This window comes from Erpetoichthys calabaricus, chromosome 8 (assembly GCF_900747795.2).
Source record: "Erpetoichthys calabaricus chromosome 8, fErpCal1.3, whole genome shotgun sequence".
NCBI classification, from domain to species: domain Eukaryota; kingdom Metazoa; phylum Chordata; class Cladistia; order Polypteriformes; family Polypteridae; genus Erpetoichthys; species Erpetoichthys calabaricus.
This window is the reverse complement of record NC_041401.2, coordinates 198,389,432-198,413,504: the sequence shown is the minus strand read 5'-3', so window position 1 is coordinate 198,413,504 and position 24,073 is coordinate 198,389,432. Positions and strand designations below refer to the sequence as shown.

Below are 24,073 nucleotides of genomic sequence, written 5' to 3'. Positions count from 1 at the left end.
CAAAGTGATGTTGCTTTTCTAACATCCTTTCATCGTTCAGAAGTCTTCCCGTCACCTTGAATCTTCCCTCTTTCATCCTTACTCAATATTAATTTGCTCTTCACTAAAAGTGTTTCATAGCCCAGTTCCTGTGGCAACGGCTTCACGTTGGTACACTTATGAAACATGGAAGACTTTGCTTCATTCACAAGAACTTCCTGCTACACGTCCCTTAACAATTTAATCACTGCTTTTACTGCAAGAACTGTCGTCTCTTGGCTAAGGAAGCAGCTAACGGGTGGAATCCATGTCGGGAGCTGTCTTTTAGCTTTCCTTGCTTGGAAGGCAACATCACATGGATTGTCAAGTACACCCATTTGATCTTTTACAAATACAGATTTCAATTATGTTCCAACACTTTTTTGGTAACAATACTAATAAAACATCTTCAGTATAACTACATTTAGAAATGGAAAATTTGAAAAGCTTACACTATAAATTCCTTTCATCACATAAGAAGTTCATACGTTCCGTAGTTCTGTGCCATCCAGTGTTAGTCATTTTCTACTAATTGTGTTGCTGTGAAGGCAGAGTTTCTCCATCTCGTGCGCCTGGCTGAAATCAGAATGTGTCCATTGATAGACGTTGTACTGCATATGTCATGACAACTGTGGCTTTTCTTCTTCATTTTGCCGCTGAGAGATGCTGCTCTCTAGGTTGACGTATCCGTGTGTATCGCGTGTGTGCAGAATGTGGCAGACGCGGCCTGGATGGTGGCTCATGGTGGTGGAAGGAAGAGCTTCTGCTGATATCTCAGATTATGTCACTATAGCGTGAGGGGGCCTGAAGCATTTTGGAAGATTAGATTATTTTAGACTATTTATTTATAAAAGCACATTGAAAACAACAGAGGTTGTGTCAAAGTGCTGTACAAAAAAAGCATTAAAATAAACACAATACAAACAACTATGCAAAGCAGATTAATAAAACAGCCAATTGTAACATCCACCACAATCCCATCATACACAATGGAAGACAGAAAGAAAACAAGGAGGTCTTACAGTAAGCCGACTTTTAAAAACCTCAATCGAGGATGAAGACCTGATGTGCACAGGCAAGTCATTCCAAAGCCGAGGAGCAACATCTGAGAACACTCGGTCTTCCCCTCGACTTCAGCTGAGATCTTGGCACTACAGGGAGCAGTCGTCCAGATGACGACCTCAGTGCTCTTGGTGGCACATAGGGGTGAAGGAGGTCACAGATATATTTTGGAGCCAGCGAGACCATGCAAAGCTTTAAAAACAAACAACAAGATTTAAAATCAATGCGACGGAGAGAGAGGCTAAAATGGGGGAGATGTGATCCCGTTTTCTCGACCCAATCAAAAGTCTCGCTGCCGCGTTCTGAACCAGATGAAGGTGTGACAGAACAGATTTTGGCAGACCACATATAAGGAATTACAATAATCTAGTCGAGATGTAATAAAGGCATGAATGACTATTTCCAAGTCCTTCTGTGATAGAATGGATTTTAGTTTAGAAATTTGCCTCAGTTGGTAAAAACTGGACTTTACTACCATGGAGATTTATTTTTCAAAACTTAGACTCAAAGATGATACCTCGGTTTCTGACATCATTATGAATCATTGCTGCCAAAGGTCCTAAGTGCATGCCGATTTCAACTGCAGATGTGGCAGGACCAAAAATAATGACTTCTGTTTGATTTTCGTTTAATTGCAAGAAATTTTGTGCCATCCAATATTTAGTGTTCTCAAAGCATTTCAATGGCTTTTTGAACTGTACAAGGAAGAAAAGGCTCTCTGCAAGACTGGCTTGTGAGTGAACTGGTCAGCTTGTCCTACACAGCACAATCCCTAACTGTTGGTGAGAGCATGACAAATCTCAAAGATGATTGAAAAGAGATAAATAAATCTTAGTGTAGACTCTGAAAAGGTTAGTGCGTTATGAGGCCCATCAGGACGCTGAAGTGGGCTGCACTGGGGGCTGCTTCCAGGCCCAGAAGACAGTGGTTTAGGGCTGTCGGACGATGGGGAGAGCACACTGGGAAGCAGTGAGTACTGGAGACTGACTTCAGTGAAGGGAGGCAGGCTATCTAGAGCACTGACCCAGAAGCCTCTGCTCTGGATGTGTGTCCCCTTGGCCAGGCAGCCATGTCTTTCACTTACTGCAGTACCACATGATGCTTTCCAGTAACCTGCAGATGCAAATGGGAGCAGGTGAGCTGATACTAGAATACAACAGAAGAGAGCCGAGGGCAGGACCAGAATGTTATGGCATGACTTTGCAATGCTGGTAGAAAAGCGATGAGGTGGAGACGGAGCGGTAAGACAGAAAAGGCTTCCCTTAGTAAGCAGCTCGCCACACTTGACAGGTTCTGAAGAGAGAAAGCCAGGGCCAGCTAATCTTTATGGAAGAAGAAGATGTGGCGTGAACTCACCATTCAGTGTTTTATGAATCCCTTTCGTCTAAATGAATCTTACATCTTCCTGTACTCCACCACACTGTTACCACAATGAAATAAATTGGCTTGTTCACATTCTTCAAAGACTCAATCAAAAAACAAATCCTTTAAAAATTACACACATGTAGTCACTTAGTCAGTAAGTCAGTCATTCCCCAACCGCTATATCCTAATCCAGGGTCACAGGGGTCTGCTGGAGCCAATCCCAGCCAACACAGCTCGCAAGGCAGGAACAAATCCCCAGGTAGGGCGCCAGCCCACCGCAGGGCACACACATATAATAAAAGGCAAAATCTTACTGGCAACAGATAAAAGGAAGACCAAAACCTGATTGTGAACTGAGACCTGAGAAACGCCAGCTCCTGTCATCGGGCTGTGCCCACCTCCCTGGGAAGACCAACAAGACACGGTCGGGTGTCCATAACGGTTTGAAATTGCATTCCCAAAGGGTGAAGGGTCCACGGGGACAAAAAACAAAAAGGGAAATTCACTTTTTGCTGTAACCTTCCAGCAAGGGCCTTAATCTGAAAACTGCTCCATGGGCTTTGTAGAATGGCTGACACCAAAGGTCATGCGAAAAGGACATTTCTTTTCGGAGATTAACAAAACAGATCAAATCAAAATCAAAAAAATGTCACGAGAAACTTGATTCTTGAATAAATGTTCTTCGTTATGTAGAAGTGACATCAGTACTGCCATCTTTTTTCATTCTTGTTGGCTTGAGAGTGCTGTGGTCCACTTTCAAATCACACATTCAACGTCCTCAATATGGCTTCCATGCCCAGTTGATGCCTATGTGGAGTTTACGCATTCTCCCCATGTCTGTAGTCCATCCGTGCATTTCCCGAACCGAGCCAATATAAGTTCAGACTTGGGAGGGACAGAAGTTACACGGTTGACATAGAGTTATTTGCAATAATGAATGAACTTCATGAATTTGTTCCACCAGAGAAGACTCTTGGCATAAGAACTTAAGTTTAGGTTCTGCCATTGGCGTGAAGCTGCAGTAGTGCGTACAGAATTGTGGATCTGAACCCATAAGTTCCACAGATGCTGTTTTCAGATAACTGCGGAGTACCGTAAGCCATGCTAGATCCAGCTCAGTGGATGGCACCTTTGACAGAGAACAATTAGCACATGCCAGTGTGCCTTTGCAATCCCAAAATAAGCTTCTGTTCAGAGACAGACCTCGCTGGAAGGAGAAGGCTCCTCCATGCCATCCAAGTGCTGGAGCCATACTTGATATGTCGAGGTACTTTGGTTTAAAACTCGGCCCAGGAGAGACTGACTGTCCTTAAAGTGCTGATGTGCTTCCACTTTGCTGCTTTGTGCTCTCCTGAGAGAAATCTTGTCCAGGAATTTGTCAAAGTGACTTTTGTTATCATTTGGTGGCACACGGTGCCATGCTGTTTGGCGACAGGCATTTCTAAAACTGTGCTATGTAGGATGTGGAGGGATAAATTGGTGCTTTATATTTTCAGAACTCATGGCAGCTGCATTCAGTAAGGCTGGGGTGGGGAGATCTCAAACATCTTGTTCCATCTCTGTGTGCGATCAATTGCCAAGCTTGTAATTTATTATACACATATAGAGAATATGTTTAATGTTTGCGCGGCTCAATGGCAGTGTTTTAGAAAATGTGTTTCAAGTTTATGTTGACAGCTTCTTAATGCTGCCTGTGCTTTATAACATCGGGGTCCCTCAGGAGTACAGGACTGCAGTGGTGAGGCCCATGCAAGCAGACCATTTTTCAGGAGACGTTCTTTAATTGTCTGCAGCTGTAGGAGAAGGTAGAAACCTTCAGAGGCATAGGGCCTGTAAATTACTCACCGTCACTCGCTCCCCACGCTGAAGCCCCAAGACAGTAAGCAGGACAGACTGAAAGTGTGCCAGAGAGCAGCTGGCGTCTGCCCAAGGCCTGACTCACGTAAGCACATGATGGGCGCCGAACAACCGCTGGGAACACCTGGTACACACCAACCCCCAGTGCATGCTGGGGCTCAGCTTGTCATAGCTTCTTCTAGGATTACACACTTCACACCCCCAGATTATTTGTGAAGATCTGTGTTGTTGGGGCAAAGTGTTATCAAATGCATATTCTTCCCTTCACGGATTTAACAACATGAATGTACTTATCGATATTCTCTTTCCTGAACGTTTGAAAAGAAACTTTCCTTACTTTATTGTACAGTTTGATTTGGAGTTAACCTTTCCTCTTGTTTCATGTCCGTACAAGCTTCATGATGAAGGCATCCACTGTGTCCTGTTGCTGTGCCCATTGGTTCCACAGCATGGATTTGAACACGGGCCCGAATACTCGGAGATGCTTGTTGCACTCTGGAATCTTCCAGCCTCCTGTAGCTGTTGCACTAATGTATTGGCAGTGTCTTCATAAGAGCACAAAGTTTTGTTTGTGGGTCAGAACTGATTGATTTTGAATGTTGTTTTGCTCCTACTTTATTATTAACACGTATTTTCGATGTATGCCATAGCAGAAAGCGTCTCTGGGACAAAGGATGTTGTGTTTCTGATTGATGGCTCCGATGACACTGCAGGTGGTTTCCCAGCAATACTTAATTTCCTTCAGCAAGTAGTTGAGAGCCTTGATGTGGACAGAGATAAAGATCACGTAGCTTTGGTTCAATATAGTAATGGCCCATCGCCTCATTTCTACCTGAATGCCCTTTCCACCAAAGAGGAGGTGCTTGGCAGTATAAGGAGCCTCCAGCACAAAGGGGGCAGACCCCTTAACACTGGAGCAGCTCTGCAATTCGTGAAGGACAACGTTTTCACTCGTTCTGCTGGCAGCAGGTACAATGATGGGGTTCCTCAGGTTTTAATTTTACTCACTGGTGAAAGGTCGAGAGATGACATCAGAGGAGCGGTGAATGCACTGAAGCAGTCTGGAATTCTGATGTTTTCTGTTGAAGTCAATAATGCCGACCTCCCAGAGCTGCAGACAATCTCACACAAGCCCACTTATGTCTTCGCTGCCTATGAATTTAAGGATCTTCGAGATGTCCATGTGCAGCTTCTACCAGCAGTAAGCCAGGCGATTGACGAGAAGTATGGGATCTCGCATTTGCCACCATGGGTCAAAGGTAAGAACTGGCCACAGAGGAGACGAGTAGAATCTCTTGATTGTGAGCCTTGTGAAAGTCTAAGTTAACTTCAATTTCATGTTTCATAGCTGAAGTAGAAACTGCCAAGAGGGATATTGTGTTTCTGGTTGATGGCTCAGATGACAGTAGAATCGGATTCCCGGCAATGCATCAGTTTATGTATAATTTGGTGGAAGACTTAAGTGTGGAGGGCGCCAAAGACCACATAGCTGTGGTTCAGTATAGCAATGAGCCTGAAGTCGATTTCTATCTGAATGCCCACACAGCTAAGGATGATGTCCTACGTGCCATACAAGGCCTTAGGCATAAGGGAGGCAGGCCCCTCAACACTGGCGCAGCCCTGAACTTTGTGAAGGACACGGTTTTTACCTCTTCTGCTGGCAGCAAACATCTTCATGGTGCGGCACAGGTCTTGATCTTGCTGCTGGCTGGGAGGTCAGCAGATGATGCCAGCTTGCCGGCAAGTTCTGTTAAACATCGCGGAGTGGTACCTTTAGCCATTGGCGTGAAAAATGCAGAAATTGGTGAATTACAAGCCATTTCATTCGATCCATCCTATGCATTATTCATTCCTAATTTTGGTGACCTTTCTACAATCAAGGAACAAATATTGTCCTCAATGGCCCAAGTGACTGGTCTAAGAAGACCAGAGTCACCAACTGTCTTAGGTACGTATGGTGATATGACTAGTGACATAGAAGTAAGGGCAGGCGTGAGGAATTGTGCTCTGTCTTTTCTTTTCTTTTCTTTATCTGAGCGATCCTGAAGAGTTTCACTTTCTGAGCCTGCACAGTTCATTTCAGAAGGAAGCACTTCAATGGTACCCGCAGTAGGGAGGCCATGTCTTTTCTGTTGTAGCGTGGAATGCAGGGCATGTTAAAGTCTGCCTGCCTGTCCATTGTGTGCCACCTGAGGGCAGCAACTTGATTCGTGTTAAGACCTGGGCAGGTATTCATTTCTATCCAGTCTTACTGTCATTTGTTTACTTGCATTCCGTAGTTGAACAAGAAGTGACAAAACGAGATGTTGTGTTTCTGCTTGATGACTCTGATGATTCGAGGGATGACTTTCCTCAGGTCCAGCAATTTGTTGAATCGTTTGTAGAGAATCTGAATGTGGGAAGCAGCAAAGACCGCGTGGCGGTGGTGCAGTACAGCAACGAGCCCACTAGCACATTTGACCTAAATTCCTATTCTACCAAAGAAGAGATTGTTAGCGCCATACGAGGCATGCTACACAAGGGCGGCAGAGAGCGGAACACTGGCGCAGCGCTGCACTTTGTTAAGGACTTTGTCTTTACTCCTGCTGCAGGGAGATGAGACGCACTAGGAGTTCCGCAGATGTTAATCCTGCTGACTGGTGGCTGATCCGACGATGACCTTGGCGTCTCAGCAGCTGCTTTAAAACGACTTGGGGTGGTGCCTTTTGGTATTGGGACAAGAAATGCTGATAATCTTGAGCTGCAAACCGTCTCCTATGATCCCAGCTACGTTTTGTCTGTCAATGACTTTGGTGAGCTGCCAAATATTCAACAGCAGCTTTTCTCGTTTGTGAATAGGATTACCAGGCAGAGACCACCGCTGTTAACGACGCCTGTAGGTAAGAGAATGTTGCACTCGACTCTTGTTGTGCTCTTAGTGTTGTCACTTTAGAACCTTGACATTCAGTCCCTCAATGATTAACAGCATTTCCTTTCTGTTTTCCTCTGATTTTACGTTGAAGTTGAAAGTGACGCCGGCAGGAGGGACATTGTGTTTCTGCTTGATGGTTCAGAAAACACTAGAAATTCATTCCCTGCCATCCAGGAATTTGTTAAAACCGTGGCAGAAAAATTTGACGTTGGGACAAAGAAAGCTCAGATCTCTGTTGTATAGTACAGTGATGACCCCGAGGCGATGTTTTATGTAAATTCCCATCCGACCCAAGAAAGTGTCCTTCGTGCAATAGCTAGTCTGCAACACAAAGACGGCCGAGCTTTAAATACTGGCAAAGCCCTCCAGTTTGTGAAGGAGAATGTCTTTATTACGCCCTCTGGCAGCAGACATCTTGAGGGCGTCCCTCAGTTTTTAGTTGTTATAGCTGGTGGCAGGTCAAGCGATGACATTCAGGATCCGATAAGAGCTCTGAAACAGTCCGGGGTTGTGCCTTTTGGCATTGGCACTGTCAACACTGACACGCTGGAGCTGCAGTCTTTGTCTTACACCCCAGGCTTTGCCTTTTCTGTGGCTGAATTCTTGGATCTTCCAAAAATCGGGCAGCAGTTGTCATCACTGATTGCAAGAGTTAATGTCCCGAGGGAGTTAGAAACGCCAGCTGCCAAAGGTAAGAAAAAGAAAGGTGTCTGCCATTTGCCTGTGTCTTTCATGATGTGATCTCTCTGTGTCCTTGCATAGGTGCCCGGGCCATTTATGTTTAGAGTTGAAAGGTAATTCTGCACTAAATGCTGCCGTTTTCAGAAGCCACAACCCCAGGGAGGATTCTCCTCTGTTCTAGTCATGGTGGCCTTTAGTTTCATGTGCAGCTGACGGGTTGTGTGCTGTTGCTTTGAGGAGAAGTCACTTGAGTGAGCTTGCTCTTCTCTCATTAATGCACTTGTCTAATGTGTACCCCAGCAGAAGTCGACCCCATCAAAAGGGATGTTGTGTTTCTTCTCGATGGCTCTGACGATGCTAGCAATACATTTGCGGCAGTTCGGGACTTTGTTTTAAGTGTCGTACAAAGCCTTGATGTGGCTGAAAACCAAGACCGAGTGGCTGTTGTTCAGTACAGCAATACTCCAGCCGCGGACTTCCACTTAAACTCCTACTCGACAAAGGAGAGCGTGCTAAAGGCAGTGAGGAATCTGAAAGCCAAAGGCGGGACGCCCCACTACACTGGAGCAGCACTGCAGTATGTGAAGGACAATCTCTTCACTCCTTCAGCTGGCAGCAGACATCTAGAGGGGGTCCCACAAATTCTGGTTGTGCTCGCCAGTGAAAGGTCAAGAGATGCCATAAGAGGCCCTGCCGCTGCCCTGAAAAGACAGGGAGTTGTGACCTTTGGCATCGGGACCCGCGATGCTAATATTCTCGAGATGCAAACTCTCTCCACTGAGCCCAGTAACGCTTTCACTGTCTCTGACTTTGGGGACCTGCCGAACATTCAGCAGCAGCTTCTGATCAAAGTCGCCAGACAAACTGCGCCGGACTCGTCGGCGGTGCCAGGTAAGACTGGATAGGCTGCATGTATCTTTGACAATTCTGGAGGACGTGATGCATGTTTATGGTTGCTCCAGCTCTCTTTAGCCGTTTCGGGACTTTTGCATACCATAAGCCTCGTGGATTGGCATCCTGCCTTAGGGTGGGATTGAAGTGGACTCCTGTCTGGGCACAAATGGAGGAGTCCCTTTGACTTGGTCCTGTGTGGCAAAGGCTGCAGGTGAACTGACACAAGACGGTTTGCTCTGTCACTGAGTTTTTACCCATTGGTCACAATTTGTCTTTTCATCTGCAATTTCATTGCTGCCACCTTTGGCCATTTTCTTTTATGTATTGTCATTAAGAACAAAGCATAGTGACATGATATTCTTTTGAGAGACGAGATCTACTGTACACTTTATGATCCATTTGTAGATAGATAGATAGATAGATAGATAGATAGATAGATAGATAGATAGATAGATAGATAGATAGTATCTATCTATCTATCTATCTATCTATCTATCTATCTATCTATTTATGTTTCACTGAAAGTGACAAGAAGTGGCCACAGAGCTTCACGTGTTTGAGGAAAGCAACAGCAACATGTAGTTGAGAGTGTTTGACCAAGGAGCAGACCGAGGCAAACAAAAGAGGATGTTAGGGCACCGGCCGGGCAACCCCACTTAATCAGAAACTATCTGCAGAAATGGTACCCTGGGCACAGCTAAGAATGGCTTGGATCAGCCTTGCAATATTTTAAGTAATTATTCTGTCAGCGGGAGCTCTGCCTATGTTGATGACTCGGGTCCAAATGAAGCTGTCTGTGGCAGAAGGGGCAAGGCCAGGTCTGGGCACTGTGGGTGGAGCTAGACATCCTCCTTGGGCATCTTCTTAGAAAGAGAAGATAGAGTTAGCGCCAGCATCCCCTCAGGAAGGTGGTCCCCGTGTGTGAGAGTGTGGGTTCCGCTCCTCCACAGGTACACACGAGTGACACAAACCTCATTTATTCTTAATGAGCGGATCTTAGGGTGGCTGAGTCTCAGTTCCTCAGAATTTTATCTGCCAATGGTTGACATCTACATATGCAGATGGAGAAGATCTTGATGGCCTAGAAGGAGACCATTGATCTTAACTGTGAGAAACAACGCAGTCAACATATAAAGAGCCACTTCGTTTGACTTTACAACCTTCAGTTGGCATTAAATAACTCCACTGTACATAAAAGATATAACTGAACTTGTTTCCATCTCATAGCAGAGTGCCATTTTCATTTCTTCTCCTGAAATCAGTTCCAGTTTGTTGACAACAGCACAGCAAAGCAAACTACTAGATAACAACATGTTTGTCTTTGCACAGCTCCTTTTATGCTGCCATATTTGTAAGAAGTGATTATCCACAAAGGACAGGATGGCAATGCAATGCTGACATATCAAATGTGCCCACATGCCCAAGAGAGCTTGGAGTAGCACAGCAGGGCAGCCCGCATGGCACGCATTCCCTACTATTCTGGAGTCGCCTCAGTCAAAACTGCAGCCCTTTCCGTTACGATTATATGGAATAGCTGTTTCTCAAACCTAATGGCCTTTCCTAAGTTACTGGCTGATGACAGGTGTGCCTCCAAGATAGGCCTCTCGGGCCACCTTCACCACCGGGTCCGTTCAGACAGTGGCATTCGCAGGCACCTGTTAGCGTCTGTCCAGTGGACCTCCTGAGGCACTTTAGAGGCAGCTTAGCATTGGCCCCCAGACTTCAGTCTCGCTCCGTGTCCTCCTCGGTGGCAGGGAGCTGTTTGTGGACAGTCCGTGACCAGCTCCTTACGGGGATGCATTGGCCTACTTGTGCCCCTGCAGATGCCTTTGGTAGTAGGGCTGGAGGATGAGAAGTTACACTGTCTGTGACCTTAAGAAGTCCAAATGTATGGCTAGGCCTGTACAAATAAAGAGGCGGCATTACAGAAATTGAAAAAAAGTTTGCCAGGAATTTGTGGCCCTTCAAATCCTGACGCAGAGCTCCCTTCTAAGCAGACACCTCACATTTCAGTGTCCTCATGGATGCCCGAGGTCTTTCTCTCCATGGCCTTCTATGTATGTTGTAGTACATCACAGGACCACCAGAGGCGTTCTTTCTTCCCCGTTTCCCTCAACGATTGTGTCTTCCTAATGCTCATTCATTCCTCTCTGTTTTGCTGTGCTTCGTAGTGGCATCAGAAGGAGCCAAAAGAGACATTGTGTTTTTAATGGATGGATCTGAGGAGAACAAAAGCAGATTCCCTGCATTGCGTGAATTTGTGATGAAGATGGTGGAGAATCTGCTTGTGGCGGGAGACGAGGACCGTGTAGCAGTGGTTCAGTTCAGTGATGTAGCTGAGCCGGCTTTCTACCTGAACACCTACTTAAGAAAGGAGGACATTCTAAAGGTTGTGCAAGGCCTCCGGCCCAAAGGGGGCAGTCCCCGCAATACTGGCGCAGCACTGCACTTTGTAAAGGACAATGTCTTTGTCCCATCTGCTGGGAGTCGGCTCCGGGAAGCCGTACCCCAGATTCTCATTCTGTTGACGTCTGGAAGGTCAGAAGATGACATCCGAGCTTCGGCAGATGCCCTTAAGCAATTGGGAGTGGTGTCTTTGACAGTTGGAAACAGCAATGCAGACACCCTTGAACTGCAGATGGTTGCATTTGAACCTTTGCATGTTTTCTTGCTTCCTGATTTTGACCATCTTCCAAGAATCCAGCAGCGGCTCTTGACTTTTGTAAGAGGAGTTGTTGGGCAGGAACGAGCAGAAGTGCCGACAGTCTTGGGTAAACACGCTTTCTTCTAATATGCATTTACACTGACGTGGGCTCCTCCTAGTGAGAGTTCTCTGGGGTCGCACTCTGGTCACGTGATACTCCTTGTTTTGTCAGGGAAGAGTCCCTTCGACCTTCTCGTGACAGTGCGCAGATGGCAGGAGTACCACGTCACCCTCTTCCACTAAAGCCCATTAAATCCCGATTAGAGAAACGTGAGGGGTCTGTGAGTCAGAGGCAGCATTTCGTACTGTACGTGTGATCCTCTCTCCCCTGGCATGCATTACTGGTCACAGGTCACTGGTGCTGAGCCGTTGCTCCTGAGCTGCGTGTCCCTCTCCGTCCATGTCTGCTAATGTCCTCTTTTGTTATGCTTCACAGTTGACAGAGAGGGTACCAAACGAGACATCGTCTTTCTGCTTGATGCCTCTGATGACACCACCGATGGATTCCCCTTATTGCGTGAATTTCTAGTGAAAATCGTGGAACGTCTTGACATGGATGGCAATAAAGATCGAGTAGCTGTGATTCAATGTAGCAACGAACCAGTAACCAGCTTCTATCTTAACACATATTTAATGAAACCGGATGTCCCCTCGATGCCATAAGAGCGTTAAGACACCTTGGGGGCCGACTTCGCAATGCTGGTAGAGCTCTAGTGTTTGTAAAGAAAAACATCTTTGTACCTTCAGCTGGCAGCAGACACCTTGATGGAGTCCCACAGGTTTTAATGTATGTGTCTGGCGGAAGATCTGGTGACGATGTTAGAGCAGCAGTGACTGCTCTGAAGCAGCAGGGAGTCGTGCCATTTAGTGTTGGAACAAGCGACGCGGATACGCTTGAGCTGCAGATGGTCTCCTATGATCCTAGCTTTGCCCTGTCGGTGCCAGGCTTTGATCGACTCGATTCTGTTCAGCAGCAGTTATTGTCCAGACTGAAAAGAGTGGACAGGCTGAGAGCCCCTGAGCCCCCCGTCTTAGGTAAGAATTGCATTCACCAGCCCTGAATGTGCCTCTTTACTTCTTGGTTTTTAAAGTCGCCATTTGCTTTGCAGCTCTTCATGCCAACTGTTCGGCTCTCCCACATGGCCTGGCTAGCTGCCCGATTTGCATTGTGCGCCAGGTGTTTTGCATGTATATGCTGTATGCTTAACCCGTTTGCTTATTTCTTATTTTTGTTGTATTTCATAGTCGAAAGAGATGTTGCTTTTCTGGTTGATGGCTCTGACGAAACTAGAAATGGATTTCCTGCAGTTCAAGAATTTCTCATAAGGCTGGTCGAGAAACTTGATGTGCAACCAAACAAAGACCGAATATCAGTGGTGCAGTACAGTAAGGATGCCGACATTCACTTCTATCTCAGCACATATTTAACAAAGGAAGATGTCCTCAATGCCATAAGGCAGCTGAGACATAAAGGAGGCAAAGCGCTCAACATGGGAGCGGCGCTGCAGTTTGTCAAGGACAACGTTTTCATTCCGTCCGCAGGCAGCAGACTTCATGCCGGCGTACCTCAGGTCCTAACCGTGCTCTCTGCAGGACGGTCCACAGATGACATTAGAGGGCCTGTGAGCTCCCTAAAAAAACTGGGAGTGGTGCTTTTTGGAATTGGAATTCAAAAGGCCGATACTCTGGAGCTGCAAATAATCTCCCATGATCCTAGCTTTGCAATGTCTGTCCCGGAATTTAGCGACCTTGTCGGTATCCAGCAGCAATTCTTATCCACTATGACAAACATTCCGGGAGGGAAAAAAACCGATTTGCAAGGACACTTGGGTAAGAAAGATGGGTCTTTGATGTGTGAGTGACATGCCTGCTCTTGATCAGAGGGGTTTTAGGGCTGCTGTTCTAGTGCTTGTGGTTGAAGGTGCAAATCTGTGACCAAAACTCAGAGAGGCAGCAGGGCATACATAGATGTAACGATCTCCGTCACCTGCTGGCTTACTTGTCAACTTGAGGGCAGTGCTTCGTAAATAGGCATCTGAGGAGTGCCACGGGGGCACAAGAACACAAAGAATCACATGACCGCAATCAACAGGGGCAAAGCAGTGCTGGCAGTTAGCATGGGCGCAGTGTGGCCCTGCCAGCAGAGAGTCGTCGCGTGCTCTTTCCTGCGACGCCACTAAATGGCTCTTGTGTCTCTCCATGCAGACTGCGTTTTTAGGTAATTTGCTGTTTAGCTGATGCCATCATCAACTTGAGGGTACCACTGCATGGATGAAATGAGCCTCAGGCCAACGCTTAGTGCTCGCAAGTCTAGTAGAGACACTCGACACACAAGATAACCGTTTGTAATTACACTTTAAAGTCAGCCACATCCCAAAAGATGTAACCAGCAAGGAACCAAAGGTCGAGTGGCCAGAGGTGGTGCTGGAAGGTCGCAGTCCTAGACAGAGAGAGAGATGGACGGGCAAAGGATGGCACATCTAACGCTCTGCAGGCTTCATGTTGGCGGTTTGCTTGTTCAGTTCAGAAGGGCTGATCATTCATTAAGATGTGTGATGGCGGCTGTGCTGTTTGGAGGCGTGTCTGTCACGTGGGCACCCCCAGTAGCTGTGGTGGTCTCAAGTGTGCTGCACTACAACCTTAGGCTGCTTTCAAGACTTTCTTTCTTTCTTTCTTTCTTTCTTTCTTTCTTTCTTTCTTTCTTTCTTTCTTTCTTTCTTTCTTTCTTTCTTTCTTTCTTTCACCACTATTACAGTAACGTCGTATGCCTTCTCCTGTGTTTTACAATGTGATATTGGAATGACACTGCTTTGTGGTTGTGGTTCATCTTGCTTATGCCAACTCTTGTTGCTTTTATTTTCTGCCATGGTTACCATAGAAGATGGAAACACAGATGTGGTGTTTCTGCTTGATGGCTCAGATGATAATAAAAATGGATTCAAAGCCATGTGCGAGTTTATAATAAAACTGGTGGAGAACTTTGATGTGCAGACAAAGAAAGATCAGGTGGCGGTGGTCCAGTACAGTGATGAAGTTGCAGTTCATTTCTTCCTCAACACGTTCTCCACAAATGGCGAGGTCATCAGTGCGATAAGAAGCCTGCAGCCTAGGGGTGGTGGCCCCCTCAACACTGGGAAGGCACTGCAGTTTGTCAAGGATGAGGTGTTGGTTAGTTCTGCGGGCAGCAGACGGGCTGCTGGGATTCCCCAGTTTCTAATTCTGCTGACTAGTGGGAAGTCAAGCGATGACGTTAGACGTGAAGCACTGGCTTTGAAACGGCTTGGGATTATGAGTTTTGGTGTTGGAGCCCAAAATGCTGATACTCTTGAATTGCAGACCATCTCCCATGATCCAAGTTTTGCTTTGTCAGTATCTGACGTTGATGATCTTTCATTAGTTCTGCAACCATTGTCATTCTTTATGAGGCTTTCCATGCAGAAGCGACCAGAAACGCCAACATTTGCTGGTAAGAGCACATTAAATGTTACGGTTGTTGTGCTGCGTGAAATCGGTCAACAGTACTTGGACCAGCGTTCGATATTTCTGCTTCTTCACTTATTACTCTGACAGCGGTTTTCCTGCTTGTCCGTCCTTGACGTGCCTTCGTTTATTCCTCATATTTGATTACTGAACTTTACTCATTTCATGGTCATTTTTTTGCCGTTTATTTATGAAATGGTATGTGAACAGAAGTGAAAGCACATGGTGGGGCCGTGCAGTGCAGCAGAAGCTTCCCTTGACTCTGGATTGAGGTGCACACCGTGTGCATTTTGCATGGATTTTGTTGTCCCTTATTTCTGTGTGCCCCACATTATTAGACGGTCCAGTGCTGCCTAAATGACATGAAATGGCCTGGCAATGCCCTGAAGAGAACTCAGAGTTGTAGATTAGAAGTGACCGCAGTAAACTGCCCTCAACTTAATGGTCTGGGCACCTTCCAAAATCCGAAGGCAGGGAGGCAGTCGGATGACAGTCTGCCATGAATGCTGTGTGCGTTAGGAAAAAATGATTGATAAGCCTGTCTCAAGAAAAAATAAAGTGGAAATGGCAGTTGTGTCTTTGAGACCCACATGTGCCAATTCAGAAGTGAGCCACGCTTCACAAACACGAAGGTCAGCTCGTGTCTACTGCCTGACGCTAAGCCGCTGACGCCTCGGCAGCACAGAGGCCATCTTAAGGCTTGCCTTCGTTATTCTTGCTGTCTTACTGCAAACCTCAGCTCCTTCAGTAGTCACCATTTCAGTCACCTGGCACTTTTGTATGTTTAAGTGTCGTTGAACATTAGATTATGAAGAATAATTCACAATACCCATTACACAGAAGTCTTTGTAGCCGATTTGCCATTTGCTGAGTATCCTGGTGCCCACATAGCTTTTCTCCGGGTATGCCATGTGTTATTGCTGAATGGCTGCTCCGTGTGGATTATGTTACAGTAAGACAGGGTGCCAGGCTGTTGACCGGTGCCCTATGCAGGGTTGGTTCTTGCATCGTGTGGCAGACAGGCTAAGCACGTGACACTGGGTCGTTTGTGATGTCAGACGCCAGTGCTGGGAACGTGACATTTTAAACTTCTCATGTGAGGTTAGCATGGGGCACCTCATAATAAATGAACAAGTGGCCCGTCGTCATTGTTTAAGTTGCTACTTACCAATAGAAATTGTGAGGTAGTGAGAAGAGCTGTGCACCGGTCCAAGGTGCTGTGATCAGGTTTGTATCGAGCCCCCCGTCGGCAGTTCCTGTACAAGGATTTCAGTATAAATGTACCGTAGGGCCCAGTGCTTTGTGGGTCTGTTGTCAGAACCAGTACTTTGTGGGTCTGTTGTCAGAAATGGCCTTAACACGTCTCTCCAGTCTGTCCATTGGATCTGCTCGCGTGGGGAGCTCTGTCTTGGCTGAATTTGAACTCCATTTTCTCTGTTTTCCTAGTTGGATTTCAAAAGGATGTTGTGTTTGTGTTGGATGCTTCTGATGACACTAGAAATGGATTCCCTGCAATGCGCGACTTTATTCGGGGAGTCGTGGAGACCCTGGACATGCAGGATGACAAAGACCGGGTGGCAGTAGTGCAATACAGCAATGACCCGGAGGCCAACCTCTTCTTCAACTCGCATTCCACAAAGGAAGACGTCCTGAATGCAGTGAGAGCCCTCAGGCACAAAGGCGGCCGGCCCCTGAACACTGGTGCGGCTCTTCAGTTTGTGAGAGATGCCATCTTGAGCAGCGCTGCGGGGGGCAGACACGCCAGTGGTGTCCCTCAGATCTTAATTCTCTTAAGTGCGGGTAAATCTGGAGATGACATCACAGGACCCGGCAGTGCACTTCGAGAAATGGGTGTCGTGTCGTTCGCTGTTGGAATAAGAAATGCAGACAACCGAGAACTGCAGGCACTTTCTTATGGGCCCGACTTTGCTTTCACCACATCTGAGTTCTCAGGGCTGCCCAGCGTCCAGCAGCAGATTGTATCTTCATTGAGGGGAATTGCTGAGGAAAGCACAGAGGAGCCACTAGTCAGTTTAGGTACGTAGAATGTGTCTGCCAGTAGGAGAGGCAGCATTTACGTCAAGTAGGTTACAGTCGCTCAGGCTGAAATAATTGGGGGGCCGGTGTCATATTAGAAATACAATGAAAATGAAGTAAGAAGGCAAAAGTACGGGGAGCCCTGATTCCTGCTGCAGGGCTCATAGTGTAACTGTTGAGTTATGAAATCGTGCATGGTGGGGCACATCAGAGAGTATGGAGTGCTGATGTTCTACATGTGCTGTAAGTTAGCAGGAATGGTGGGCACAGCAGGCCTTGAAGCTACGCAGTCGAGGTGTCCGATGGCATCCCCGTCTTCCTGCAGCACGTCTACCGGGACTTGAGTTCAGTAACCCGTAGCCTAGGAGTCTCGTAACGTCACGCCAGTAGAGTGTTCTGGAGTTCAGGAGATGCCAGTTTAGATGGGAAGCTCACATTATCTGAACGCCGCCTTTCTGCTCTAAACTGTATTTCTCATATTATTCTCAGCCGAAACTGAAGCTGCTCCCATGGATGTGGTCTTTCTGCTTGACGGTTCTGATGATACTAAAAACACATTCCCTGTGATGCGCGATTTTGTTCAGCGCATAGTGGAGATGCTGGAGGTGCAGGAAAACAAACATCGGGTGGCAGTGGTGCAATACAGCAATGAGCAGGACGCCAGCCTCTTCCTCAACACGTACTTCACTAAGGGAGATGTGCTGAATGCAGTGCGGGCCCTCAGGCACAAAGGCGGCCGGCCTCTGAACACTGGCGCAGCTCTTCAGTTTGTGAGAGACGCCATCTTGAGCGGCGCTGCGGGCGGCAGACACGCCAGTGGTGTCCCCCAGATCTTAATTCTCTTAAGTGCGGGCACATCTGGAGATGATGTTAGAGCGCCAAGCAGCGCTCTTAAAAGAAGTGGTGTGCTCCTATTTGCCATCGGAACCAAAAACACCGACAGTGAAGAACTTGAGATGCTTTCCCACAACGCCACTTTTACACTCTCTTTAACTAATTTCTCTGATCTGCCAAATGTCCAGGAGCAGTTAGTAAGGTCTATGAAGGCCATTTCTAGAAGGAGGGCCACACAGTCACCGCTCATTCCAGGTAAGTAACACTCGTATAAAATGGCCGACGAGCCATCGTCTCAAGTGCGTAGAGTCTGAAGCTGTAGGGCGTTAGGTACATAGAGCGCATTGCATGGCGGTTGTTCCCTCCAAGTGTAACTTCAGCTTATACCATAATACGAACAACCTCAGGCGGTGTGTCCCAAGGATGGTAATGTGAAGGGACGTGACGGGTTTGCTTTCTCTCTTGCCCTTAATGCCTCCAGGGTGGGCTCCAATTCGATCTACCCACTACCCCATAGATGGATTCAAAAACAGATGGTGATATCCTTGGCCTTTATTTCGTAAATGACACACACCATATCTTGTCCATACGGAGAACTCTGCAAACAGAGGTTACTGTTCTGAGCTGTTCTCTAGGTTCTGCGTTTTGGAATGGCGCTAGAGACTTAATAAGCCACGGCTGTCCTTTGCAGTTGGCGTCTTCTCTTTATCCTGAATTTTGTCTCTTGTATGATTTCTAGTGGGTGTGGATGGCACTCAAAGAGATGTGGTCTTTCTGCTCGATGGGTCCAATGACACTAGACACGCATTCCCCGCCATGCGTGATTTTGTTCGAAGGATAGTGGAGACTCTGGATGTGCAGGAAAACCAGGATCGTGTAGCAGTGGTGCAATACAGCAATGACCAGGATGCCAGGCTATTCTTAAATACGCATTTCAGTATGGAAGAAGTGCTCAATGCCATCCGAGGCCTCAGACATAAAGGAGGCAGACCTCTAAACACCGGCGCGGCGCTGCGCTTTGTCAAGGACAACGTCTTCAGCAGCTCTGCCGGCGGCAGGCCTGCTGACGTCCCGAAGATCCTAATTGTGTTAAGTGGAGGACCATCTGCAGATGATGTTCAGCGCCCTTCTGCTGCTCTCAAACAAAAGGGAGTTTTGTCATTTAGCATCAGAGCCAGAAGTGCAGATGACCCGGAGCTGGCAGCACTTTCTTACCACGCTGACTACGCTCTCCGTGTGCCTGACTTGTCCGACCTTCCGAGCATCCAGCAAGAGCTGGTATCCACTTTAAGGACGCTTTCCAAGAAGAGGCAGCTGGGAGCACCAACCGTCACGGGTAGGTTATCAGTGTGGGGACGCGGCTGAGTGCTCAGTGTGACTAAAACAAGTTCCTTTCTCATTTACAATATTTGTATTGTTTGGGTTGAAAAATTATTAAAAAAGAAAGGGTGAGAAAGGTCTACAATATTATGGGATTAACGATGTGCCTATCAGGACGAAGCATAGTGTTGTGAAGTTGAAGCCATTTCCAGGTTTGTCTCATGTTGGAGACCTGCAAAGCCTGCATTGCTGACCACAACATTGGCATTTAGCTTCTCCGCCCGCCGCTTGGCTGCTTTTAAGGTCATTTCAATTCAATTTATTCCCATCCTCTGTCATTGTCACTCCTCCAACTCCGGGCTCGGGCGGCAGTTTCACACTCAGTGCGTCATTTTACATGGGATTGGTCTTCTTCTTCTTCTACTTCTACTTCTACTTCTTAGTTTCAGATTAACATTTACGAGAAATTTAGCAATGTTTACATTTTTGCCATCTTTTTTATCTTCCATATTAATTTAGCACTTTACTTTGGATGTTGTGTCTTAATATAACAACAAATATCAAGAAGTGGCCACCATACCTGGAAATGTGGGACCTCCTACTAAGGTGTCCCAAAGTAACGCTTGATGAGGACCAATTCAAATTTAGAAAACTCAGTCTGGCAGTTTTTGGATGGACACTAAAACACAGAAACTGGTAAATGCAGTAACAGCATTCTTAATTCGGGCAGGAGTTCAATTGAAGCCAAAAGCCTGCAGCCACTGGGGCCCTCAGAAGTAAACTCAAGAGCTGCCGTTCTGGCCAAGTGTGGCAATGCAAGTGTGGCACACGGAGGTGAACACCTGCCTTGCTCCTCTCACTTAGTGCTTCAAACGCCCGCTTGTAGAAGTGTAGGGCATGTCACGCATAAATTTTAGGGCGGTCAGTTGAACCAAACCGGCCTCGATCTGAAATGCGAGTTTTCTGTGGTGTCACCTCAGCCTGGTCAGTGTGACGAGCTGCTTCTGGCAGGACATTAATGTGGTGCCAGTGTTCACTGCCGGTGTCCTGGGGCTTCAGATTCTGTACAGGCCGGTGGGTGAACTCCCAGAAGCTAACACTTCTATCGACGGCGGACTAGCGTGTCTATAGTTGGCATGAAAGGTGTGCAGATAGATTGTGTGTTTAGGTGGGACGGGCCTGGTGCCACTCAAATCCCATTTCTTGCCAATGGTGACTTTGTTCTAAAAGGAGTGCAGATACTGGGTGTGTATCCAAGGGTTAGAGCTGAAGGCCACAGGCCTAGTGAAAGGTGACATCTTCGTGGACAGGAGAGATAGCTGGCCGACCGGCCAGTGGTGTCCTTAACATCTGAATGAATGCCATTAACTGTTGGCTAATCCAGAGCTAATGTGACAGGACCGTTGAGGCCTTTTAGGGAAAAGTGCATTGTGGTACTCATTAATGGAACGGCCAGTTCAGACAGCGGAGAGCTTACTAAGCTGCCTTTACTGTGCCACCCTGAAAATCAGCCCTGTCTAAGTCCACGTGGGCTCATTGGTCCTCTATGACTGAGTGGCAAGTGTGCCCAGCACCGGACTGGTGTTCTGTCCACTTTTAGGACCTGCTCTGCAGTAGAAGGAATGGTTTTTTAAAATGGCTGGTTGAATGCCAGGATTTCATTTTTCGTGCCAGGCCAGGACAGAATCAATGCCAGGCATGTTTCTGTTGATTGCTGTGGGCGCCTGATCTTTGATTTGGATAATGGATTAGGACTACGTATTTAGTACTTGTCTTTCAAAGCAGGTCCAGAGACTGGAAATGGAAGAATGTTGCTCTTCACTCCATGGGTAATTTATTGAAGCCTTAGTGTCTACGTGGCAGTATGGGAGGACAGGAGCTGTTAGGATGCGCTTAATGCCCCAAAAGTAAGAGCTCAGTGGAAACCAAAGAAGGCGCTGGCACCCCACATGCAAGCCTGCAATGTTAAACAGGAAGCATCCGGAGGGAGTGAGGCCATGCAAAGCCCCCCACACCGATACAGGAGAAGACAAGCCAGATGTGAGTGTGGGTTTATTCCCCGGGTGTTGTCTCATTGAAGCGCACTGACTGGCGAGGAGGTGGCATAACCAGACAGGCAGCGCCCAGAAGGCCTTATGCTAATGACTTTCATTTTTTTTTCTTTTCTTGCCCACCCAGGGTCTTTCATGTTTAGTGCCTTGTCACTAAGGTTTGGTGATTTTTACAGTACAGAAGTGCATTGTTAGTTTTGCTTTCACTGTGTATTCTTTTTATCGTGTCGCCATTTTGTTTTTGGTGTGCGTCACTCTTTTGTGTATCAAATGCCAGGACGCAGCTCCTAGATGCTGGGGGCGTGGCTTTGTATGACACGACGTATTACATCATTCATTTACCTCTCTGTGATTGGATAAACGTCTAAAAGTAAGCAAGGAACTGTGTATGCAAACATCCTCTTTGAATTCCTGCCTTTCAGGTTTTAGCTTGTCCTTCTCCACAATGACTTTCTGTTTGTTTTCAGGTTTGTTGTTGTGCCTCCCCTGCCCAGCTTTGCCTTTGCCCCTTCTGTCATTTCCTGGTTGTTTTCCTCCTTTACTGCTTTTCAGTTCCCCTTGTCTGAGTCAGCCATGTTTGTGACAAAGCTGGACGTGTTTACATTTCATGCCAGGGTTTACTAGCAAAATGAACGAATCAGACGTGTGCAGTGAACTGAAAGAGCTGCTCCTTCTTCACTTTAACCAGTGATTTCTTTAATACTTCATAGTTTCCATGTACATTATTTTCTCTTTATACTGATATATAAATTCATCTCTCTCTCCATTTTCAGACCTCAATTCTGATATTCAATCAAATTTCCACCGTGCTGCGTAGAAAAGGCAAAGCAGTTTTGTGTCTGGCGAAGTTTAATGTTTGTGGGATACAAAACAGCTCAGGAGCATCCATCTTTGTGTTGTATGCCTGTTGGTGTCATGGAGTTGACTCTGGAGCCGTGCTGGAGATGAGATCATCAGCCTGAAAGAGTGAATTGGAAGCACTGGTTTAATATTTGGTCCACTGACGACCAGTAATGGGTAAAGTCAGTACAGTTTTAGAGTTGCTAAGACCATAGGAGACAAGAAACTCCTAAAATGGGACAGGAGGGCTGTAGGTGCAGTATGGAGACTCAAAAGTGTAGACTTTAGGAGGAAAAGAAGAAAACCTAAAGCTCCAGAAGAACGGGGAAATACCTGAAGCCCCAAGACTCAGACTAGACAGTCAAGGAACAGGCCTCCGAAAACATTGGCATAATGAGCCATCCAGGGCAGTCAAGGAGGGCGCGTCACTAGAGACGCCAAGAGCAGCAACTGCTAATCATCAGGTTCAAACGGACACAGGCGTATGGCTAGGCTTACGGTTAGAGTCTGCTCTAGGTCTGTGTTGGCAGAAACTGATTGAATTGACCAAAGTGCCATTAGGGATTCTTCCCTAGTTGGCGTACTGCAGTTTCGTAAATGAATTTTACTCATTAAAGACACAACAAGTGTAGCATTTCATTCAATTGAAACTTTCTATTCAACAGTCATGTAGCAAGCACAACTTTTCTAACACATGCCATATCCATCATTTCTATGGATTTGCTCCTTGCTGTTTAATCCAAAACTAATGTGTCAATGTAAACCGTCACCTTCATTGTACCAGTGTTAAAAATCTTTTCTTTCTCTTTGTAACTCAGCTAAACTGTGTTTAATCTGTCCCCTGCTTAAAGGTGTCCAGCGAGATATTGTGTTTTTGCTTGACGGTTCTGATGATAATCGAAATGGATTTCCAGCAGTCCGTGATTTTGTCCAAAGAGTCGTTCAAAACATGGAAGTGGGTGAAAACAATGACCAGGTGGCTGTGGTGCAATTCAGCAATGACCCAGCTGCTAATTTTTATCTAAACACTCACTCGACCAAAGATGACGTTGTGAATGCCATACGAAGTCTGAGACACAAAGGAGGCAGACCCCTCAACACGGGGAAGGCACTTGAATTTGTCAAGGACAATGTCTTCAATCCTTCAGCAGGCAGCAGGCGTCTCCGGGGCGTCCCTCAGTTTTTGATCCTGCTGACTGCAGGGAGATCGAGGGATAACGTCCAGAGTGGGGCCTCAGCCTTGAAAGGCCTTGGAGTCGTGCCTTTGGCCATTGGCACCAGGAACGCAGACGCCCGAGAGCTGCAGAGTATCTCATTTGCGCCTGCTTATGTCATTTCTGTGTCGGACTTCTCTGAACTTCCAAATGTTCAGCAGCAGTTGGAGTCTGTCACGTTAGTGATTCCTGAAGTGGTGACAGCAGAAACTCCAACGGTCACAGGTAAGACATGGGATTTTATTGTTCTTTATGTAAAGACATAGGAATTACTATCCTGAGATCATTAAAGAGCCTCCTCTTATTTGGGAATTCCTTAATAACTTGTAATTTTAATATTGGGATGTCCTACCAGTGACTGTCTCTTTTTTGCAATGTATGGTTGTCTCACATGTTTCACAACTGATTGAGGTCAGAAGCTGGGAGAAACCCAACAGGTTACCAGATAACAGTGTGCTGTTATAGCAAGTGGGCCATTGTAGGATGCGTTGGCATGTCTCAGAGTATAAGTGCAGGTTGTAATAATTTTAGAATTTTCTGATAGGACATTGATAACTTTGTAGACGCTTTAACCTTAAACCATTTGATTGGGTCTTCTCTAGACCCTAATGCATGCCTGTAGATGATTTGGAGTTAATATCTTTGATTTCAAATCTCGTTGTGTGCAATAAGGTTGGAAAAAAATGGTTTTGGATTTTTGTTTGTGGGAAACTCTTTTCAAAAATGTTATAAGATATCCAATTTATATGCTAGGGCAATGCAGAGTCTTCCACATATAAGAAAAGAATATGACTAAAAAAGGTGA

At 46.4% G+C, this 24,073-nt stretch overlaps 4 protein-coding genes across 4 annotated transcripts in view; all 4 read left to right on the top strand.

Annotated features, from left to right (window-relative positions):
- Positions 1-4,849: 4,849 nt before the first annotated feature.
- LOC114644626 (collagen alpha-3(VI) chain-like) lies at positions 4,850-5,611 on the top strand (the record flags this gene model as incomplete). Its single annotated transcript, XM_051931281.1, has 1 exon — positions 4,850-5,611. A coding segment is annotated over exon 1 (672 nt), but the record flags the coding sequence as incomplete, so codon positions are not given.
- A 5-nt stretch (positions 5,612-5,616) lies between these two features.
- LOC114644630 (collagen alpha-3(VI) chain-like) lies at positions 5,617-6,901 on the top strand. Its single transcript, XM_051931280.1, has 2 exons — positions 5,617-6,292; positions 6,582-6,901. The coding sequence occupies exons 1-2, from the start codon at positions 5,728-5,730 to the stop codon at positions 6,899-6,901; spliced, it is 885 nt and encodes a 294-aa protein (XP_051787240.1). The 5' UTR covers positions 5,617-5,727.
- A 22-nt stretch (positions 6,902-6,923) lies between these two features.
- Positions 6,924-12,596, top strand: LOC114644627 (collagen alpha-3(VI) chain-like). The gene is made up of 5 exons (XM_028792676.2): positions 6,924-7,181; positions 7,305-7,904; positions 8,198-8,785; positions 10,960-11,559; positions 11,929-12,596. The coding sequence occupies exons 2-5, from the start codon at positions 7,478-7,480 to the stop codon at positions 12,153-12,155; spliced, it is 1,842 nt and encodes a 613-aa protein (XP_028648509.2). The 5' UTR covers positions 6,924-7,181; positions 7,305-7,477; the 3' UTR covers positions 12,156-12,596.
- Positions 12,597-16,804: 4,208 nt separating this feature from the next.
- Positions 16,805-24,073, top strand: part of LOC114656463 (collagen, type VI, alpha 3) — a 54,433-nt gene continuing 47,164 nt past the window's right edge. The window contains 4 exon segments of the mRNA XM_051931279.1: positions 16,805-17,009; positions 17,511-18,098; positions 18,583-19,179; positions 22,906-23,493. Coding sequence (XP_051787239.1) covers positions 16,820-17,009; positions 17,511-18,098; positions 18,583-19,179; positions 22,906-23,493 — 1,963 coding nt within the window. The 5' untranslated portion in view covers positions 16,805-16,819.

Bases quoted from the DNA above. Each gene is read 5' to 3' on its own strand.
- LOC114644630 (XM_051931280.1), top strand. From the start codon at position 5,728: ATGCATCAGTTTATGTATAATTTGGTGGAAGACTTAAGTGTGGAGGGC. The intron at 6,293-6,581 runs GCGTGAGGAATT...TGCATTCCGTAG, and splicing joins TGACATAGAAGTAAGGGCAG to TTGAACAAGAAGTGACAAAA.
- LOC114644627 (XM_028792676.2), top strand. From the start codon at position 7,478: ATGTTTTATGTAAATTCCCATCCGACCCAAGAAAGTGTCCTTCGTGCA. The intron at 8,786-10,959 runs GTAAGACTGGAT...TGTGCTTCGTAG, and splicing joins GGACTCGTCGGCGGTGCCAG to TGGCATCAGAAGGAGCCAAA. The intron at 11,560-11,928 runs GTAAACACGCTT...TATGCTTCACAG, and splicing joins AGAAGTGCCGACAGTCTTGG to TTGACAGAGAGGGTACCAAA.